This window comes from Podarcis cretensis (genome assembly GCF_951804945.1).
Source record: "Podarcis cretensis genome assembly, chromosome: 3".
NCBI lineage: Eukaryota > Metazoa > Chordata > Lepidosauria > Squamata > Lacertidae > Podarcis > Podarcis cretensis.
The window spans coordinates 21,231,314-21,237,313 of NC_137172.1; the positions used below are offsets into that span (position 1 = coordinate 21,231,314).

At 48.3% G+C, this 6,000-nt stretch overlaps 1 protein-coding gene across 1 annotated transcript in view; it reads right to left on the reverse strand.

The window, feature by feature from the left end:
* The window catches only part of PRKCE (protein kinase C epsilon), a 333,254-nt gene extending 329,753 nt beyond the window's left edge, over positions 1 to 3,501 (reverse strand). Inside the window, exon 1 of the mRNA XM_079968627.1 lies at positions 1,855 to 3,501. Within this exon, the coding sequence (XP_079824753.1) occupies positions 1,855 to 2,202 (348 nt within the window). The 5' untranslated portion in view covers positions 2,203 to 3,501. The remainder of the gene's footprint in view (positions 1 to 1,854) is intronic.
* Positions 3,502 to 6,000: the final 2,499 nt, after the last annotated feature.

The following is a 6,000-nucleotide window of genomic DNA, read 5'->3' on the forward strand; positions in this document are numbered from 1 at the left end:
CAGATAATATTGCAGGTTATAATATTGCAAGTTTAGCATTACTTCCAGTGTCTTAAGGCAAATACTAAAGATACTCCCATCTTCACCAACCAAAACTGTAACCTTCATATCGTATCTTTTGGAGTAAACCCAGGGAATTGCCAGAAATAATTCCAAGGGAAAGGATTGGGATCAAAGCATGCATATAACCTTATTCAGTTCATGTACCACAGTACTAATCTCTGGGGTTTAGATTCTGATTAGACATACATTTTTTTCTACATGCAACAGATAACTAGTTTAAATAGTGCGCAGAGGAATGTAACGTGTGAAATCGAAACAAGGATGCACCCCAGATCTTGTCTACTTCCTAGCCAATTCATAAAGCAGGCTCGAGTATCTCAAACGTATATTTATAATACCATAATGTCAGTGCGGGGAAACGTTCTTCATGGTTATGCACTTCATACCCTCAGTTAAATCATGGTAAAACGCCTCAAAATCAAACAAGAATCTTAGTCTGTATTGATAAGCCACATACACACACTACATACAACTGACAACACACACCTTAGTCTGAGTATGTAAGCAACTGACAACAATTGCTCAGGTGTTTATATGGCCAAGCAACACAGCTGTTCTCTGAAAGTCCTGCCCTGTAAGCCTTGCCCCCATCAACCCTACAGAGGTGCGCATTTTAAGGCCTACTAAAACGTTACTTCATCCTCAGGAGTCTGGGGTGAAGCTATTACATCCACAGACCCCACACTTGCGGGCCAGGAAATTTCATGGTCAAATATACACTGGGTTCCCCAGTTCATTCATTTATTACTCACAAGGTTGAAACCCATTCTCAGTATCACCCCAAGCAGAATCCAATGGGGCCGGGCAACACCTGAGCCAATTTGACACCACCTCTGCCAGATGCATCTTCCACACTCAAATGAGACTGCTTTATTATCAACATTATTTTTCAAGCTAGCTTTCATGCTGCCTGGGTTCTGGATGGTCTCAGGCTCTAGACAACTGTTTTCCACCACCTCTTAACCCTCTTAAGATTGTGACATGCAAGTTATGCCCTTTTCATGAGGGGAAGACAATGAATCATTAAGCATCAGGATGCTTTTAGAAAGTGCATACGGACAACTTTGTCGATCGTGCAGGCCGTAGAAAGCACCAGAGAGCCAGGAAGTCTCAGAGCCTGGGTACCATATCTAAGAATCTGATGCTCTTCTTTCATTTATACATGCCCGGCCTGTTTGGGATTTTGTGTGGTGCATGCATGTGAGGGAAGACATGAAAAAAGTAGCTCATCATTTGTTTTTGCCATCAAGGAGCCGGGCAATTACGGCAAAAGATTGTGGAGATTCAAGAGCTGGACAATTGTAGCATTATTATAACCCAAAGGCAACATGAGCCCAATTCTCCTGAGGCTGCAGAGGTGGCAAGGCATGTTTTCTTAAGCACAGGAAATGAGAAGAAAATATACAGTATAGGGTTAGCCTTATTGAGTATGTAAGGCAATGGCGCTACCTGGGGACGCTCGCGTCTCCCAGGATGAGCAACATGTGAAAACAAAACTAATGGGATTCAGACCATATTGTGGTGGGTTTTCTTTTGAGGAAAAATCATGCCTTCATTCTCACAAACCAGGCAAGACAGCCTTGACATCTACGTGAACAGCTTAGCCACCTGCCTCAGCATCAACAAAGCCCTCCATCCAAGGGCCATGTCATGCCTTCCAAGACATCTGTCAAACAAAGTGGGGGGGGCACATTTCCAACCAGCTCAAAGCCCAACCTGCCACAGACACCTGCACAGCCTGGAACCTCTCAGTGCCGCGGGCGTGTGTGTATGTACAACACGAACACTCACCCAGTCCTCAAAGTGGCGGCTCCCGTTCTGCAGCAAGTCCTCAAACTGGATGGTGCAGTTGGCCACGAAATCGTCGTACCCAATGGGGGCATCGTGGAAAACGGCCATCTCGATCTTCCGGCCGTTGCAAACGTCCGTGACAAACTCATCGTTCCAGGCAGGGCTGTTGGTCTTCTGCTTGGTGGAGGTCTGGCCGATCCGGGAGTCGTCCACATTGAGGGCAATGTAAGGGTCCAGCAGGAAGGTCTGTGGTTTGGGACCCACCGCATGCCGCAGGGACCAAGCTGTGGGCTTGAGATTCACCGCTTCGCAGATTTTTATTTTCAGCATGCCATTGAAAACCACCATGGTTAGATGGCTTCACTAGTTGTTGTTGTTGTTGTTTTAATTTTCCCTGGGATTAAAGCACACACTCTGAAGTGCGGAGGGATCCGAGGAGATTTCTCCAATAAATAAGAAGGCAGGTTGGAGTGGAAGGAGGTGCAGGCTTCAGAACAGCAGGGCGGCGAGAAAGGGGGGGCTCTCTCCTTTTGTTGCTTTTTTCTGCTACCTGTGATTATTTAGCCCTTCCTCTCGCGACGCCCGGGGAATACACACACGCCTGCATGCAGACATGCATCGAGGTCTCGTCCTTTCTCTGCCTGTGTGTGTTTCCTAACGGAAAAACAAGGAAGGGACGGGAGGGGAGGGGAGGGGGGGAGACGTCTCTGCTTGCAGGAATCCAAAATGCAATCGGAGCAAAATCAGAGGAGCCTCTGGATAGAGAGAAACAGACTTTCTTTGCCCCCTCCTCCTCCTCCTCCTCCGAACCCCCCCCCCCTTTTTAGATCATAATCCTGGATCAGTCTTCTGCACACAAACACACACACACAGAAAAACAATCCGAAGCTCTTGCACACGCTAGTGCTGTCTTGTCTGTGTGCGGCGGCGGCGGCGGCGGCGGCAGCCCAGGAGGAGGGAGGAAGAAGGGGGGAGTTTGAAAAATAATAACAAAACCCACCCAGAAGCAGCAAAGCGAGCGAGCCGCCCTGCCTGCTCCGCCGCCTCCCCGGCTGGGAGACGAAGCAGCAGAGAAATCACACAGTCCAACCCAGCCAGGGAACCTTACATCCGCCTCGGCTGCAGGAGCCTCCTCGCCGCCTTCTCCTCCTCCGCCTCCTCCTCTTCCAAGGCCAAGGATCCAGTGGATCGAATCCAAGGCATGGGGAGAAGCGGCTCCGGATCGGACTGCTCAGCGCGGGAGTTCAACTTACGGAGCTTATTTTTTAAAAAATAAAATAATAATAGATCTAGAACAATAATAATAATAATATATTTCGCCAAACGACCCAAACCAGCACGGCGATGGGTTGCTCTCTCTCTGTCTCCGGCTCGCTCCCTTGGCACTCGCTCGCTCGCTCGCTCGCTCTCTCCGGGCGCTCGCTGTTTTTGCGCCGCTCGCCCGCCTGGTGTGTCTGGCGCTGGGCTGGAGGAGCCCTACCCCACCTCTCGCTCGCTCTCTCGCTCGCTCTCTGGGTCTGTCTCCCTAATGCAGGAAATGCGCAAAAGACGTCAGTGTGTGTGCCTGCGAGCGAGGCAGCGCGAGTGCGCGAAGAGAAAGTTTTTGCCTGTTGGGGGAGCACTTTGAGCGATCGCCGGCGAGCAACAGCTCCGAGCGGGGAAGGCAAAGGAGAGCAGCCGCCGCTCCTCCCGGGGTCGTGACTTTCAGCCGATCCCCGGGGGCAAAAGGGCTCCGTGCGCCCCGCTTTACGCGCGCCTCGCCGCTGCGTCTCCAAGTGCCGCTTCTTTTCAAAGCGGGCCGCTTTCGCCTTGCCTCTTGCTCGCTTGTTTTTCCTTTAAAGACGTCTCTCTCTCTCTCTGGTTCGCCTTCCTTATCACCGGCCTGGGAGCCTAAGGGGGCTCCCTATCGGGACACTCCTCTTGGAAAAGGCAATCAAAGGCGATAAAAGAGTAACCACGACAATGATTACTCCGTTCAAATCGCAAGCAGGGCAAAGGGAACCGTCGACGCCCAGCCCCTCAGATCCCGCTCAAGGCGAACGCTGCCAGGCTGCTTGTCAAGCACATAGCCTTTCCCACAGCGCGTCAAAGTCAAGGAACAGGCCTCTTCGCATCTGAATTTGGCACACAAATGGGCCAGAGAGATGTTCTCACAGGCCATAGTTAAAAGACTGTGGGACTCACTGCCACAAGAGGCGACGGTGGCCATCAGCTTGGATGGCTTTAAAAGACGGTTAGATGAATTCATGGAGGAGGGCTACTAGCGCTGATGGCCATCCTCTGTCGCCACTGGAATAAAAGGAGGTTGGAGGGTCATCTGTCATGGATGAGATTCTTGCATTGCAGGGCATTGGACTAGATGTCCCTTGGGGGTCCCTTTCCAGCCGGGCAATTCTATGATAACAGTGGATGAGAATCACAGGTGGACAGAGCCGTGTTGCACTTGCATGCATCCCACAGACATGGGGTTGGCCGCTGTGAGAATAGGATATTGACCTTGTCAGGATTTCGGTCTGATCGTGCAGGCACCTCTTATGTCCTTCTGCATAATCCATATGAAGGCCAACAAAAAAATGCATGAATCATCCTAGAATTTGAAAGGACTCTGAGGGTCATCTAGTTTAACCCCCTGCAATGCAGGAATCTCGGCTAAATCATCCGTGACAGATGGCTATCCAACCTCTGTTTAAAAACCTCCAAGGAAGGAGAGTCTATCTAACTCCCCCCTATTAAAATAAATAAATCAATCAAACTATAAAAATCAGCAACACAAGCAAGGAGTGGTGCATTGTAAAAACTTATCTGTGCCCAGGACTGATTACATCATGCTAATGTGGCCTAGGAAGGCTTTTGCTCTGCAGCTAAAGAATTGCTACCTGATCCCTGGGGGGTGGGGGCGGGTTTTTAAAAAAATGATGCTGATGTTTTCAGCAATAAAACGTGATTTTATTATGCTTCCGAGCCAATTTGTGGGCTAAAAGCAGCATAGCAATATAGATACACATAAATAAATTTTTTAAAGCTAGGAAATCTACGAGCGATTTCCAGTCTGGCAAGGTTTTAATTCTGTGAGAAGGAACAGGATTGTATGAGTAGGAATGACCGTAGCTCACCTTTGAAATGGCCCTGCTGACTGTGGCTCCCATCGGGAGGTGTACAGAATTCAGCCTCACACGGACATCTCTGCACAGAACTAGGCCTCACGCACAGACATCCTGGCCCACAATTTTGCTTTAATACTGACGGCCCTATGAAGCACTAGGACTAACAGATATATATATCTCTGTCAGGGCCGGATTAAGAGCTTTAGAGGCCCTAAGCACTGAAAACATTACGGTGTCCCCGCCATATGTAATTCGAAATCGAAACAGCACTAAACCATAACAAAAAAGTTTATTTTTCAAAATGGCACAGAGCTTACAAGGATGCTGAGATGCACATGCATTTGAGTTGCCAGCTTTGTTCTGGCAAAATGTGGGGCGGGGCGTTTGGGAGGCAAATTTTATGGTGCTGAAGCCTAACAGGATCCCCCCTCTTTAATCCCCCCCCCCAAACACACACACATCTACAGATGAATTTTTAAATCTGTCTCTACTTGGCTATCCAGAGCTTAAATACTTGACCCTTTCACACACCCTTTCAGACACATGCATTTGGAGAGGATCCCTAACTTGGCACACACAGAGAGAAGACCTGAAATCCAGGACAAAAATTATCAATACAGGAATTAGTCTTTTACATTGAAATACGGAACGATCCTGCATTATACAGGACGGGTGGCAACCCTAAATGTACGTCATGTGCAACACATGGCAGGATCTGATGACCTCACATTGTTTCGATTTATGTTACAGTAGTAGGATGCTCCCTGTTTTAGATACTTAAATTTTAGAAAAGGTGCAGAGAATTGTGTAGAGAAAGACGCAGGAGACAGGAAAGGAATGGTGAAGAACTGAAGAGAAGGATGGAAAAGGAGCAGGGGAAGAAAGAAAAAGAGATGACTGAAGAATTTAGCTGCAGAAGTCTTGGCTTATATTGGAGCAAGAGGATGTTTTGTGCACTAATTTTAATTACTGTACTGTGTTAGGTGTTATTCTTGCTCCTGTTTAGTATTAAGCTGTTCAATGTGTCTATTGTTTTATAAAC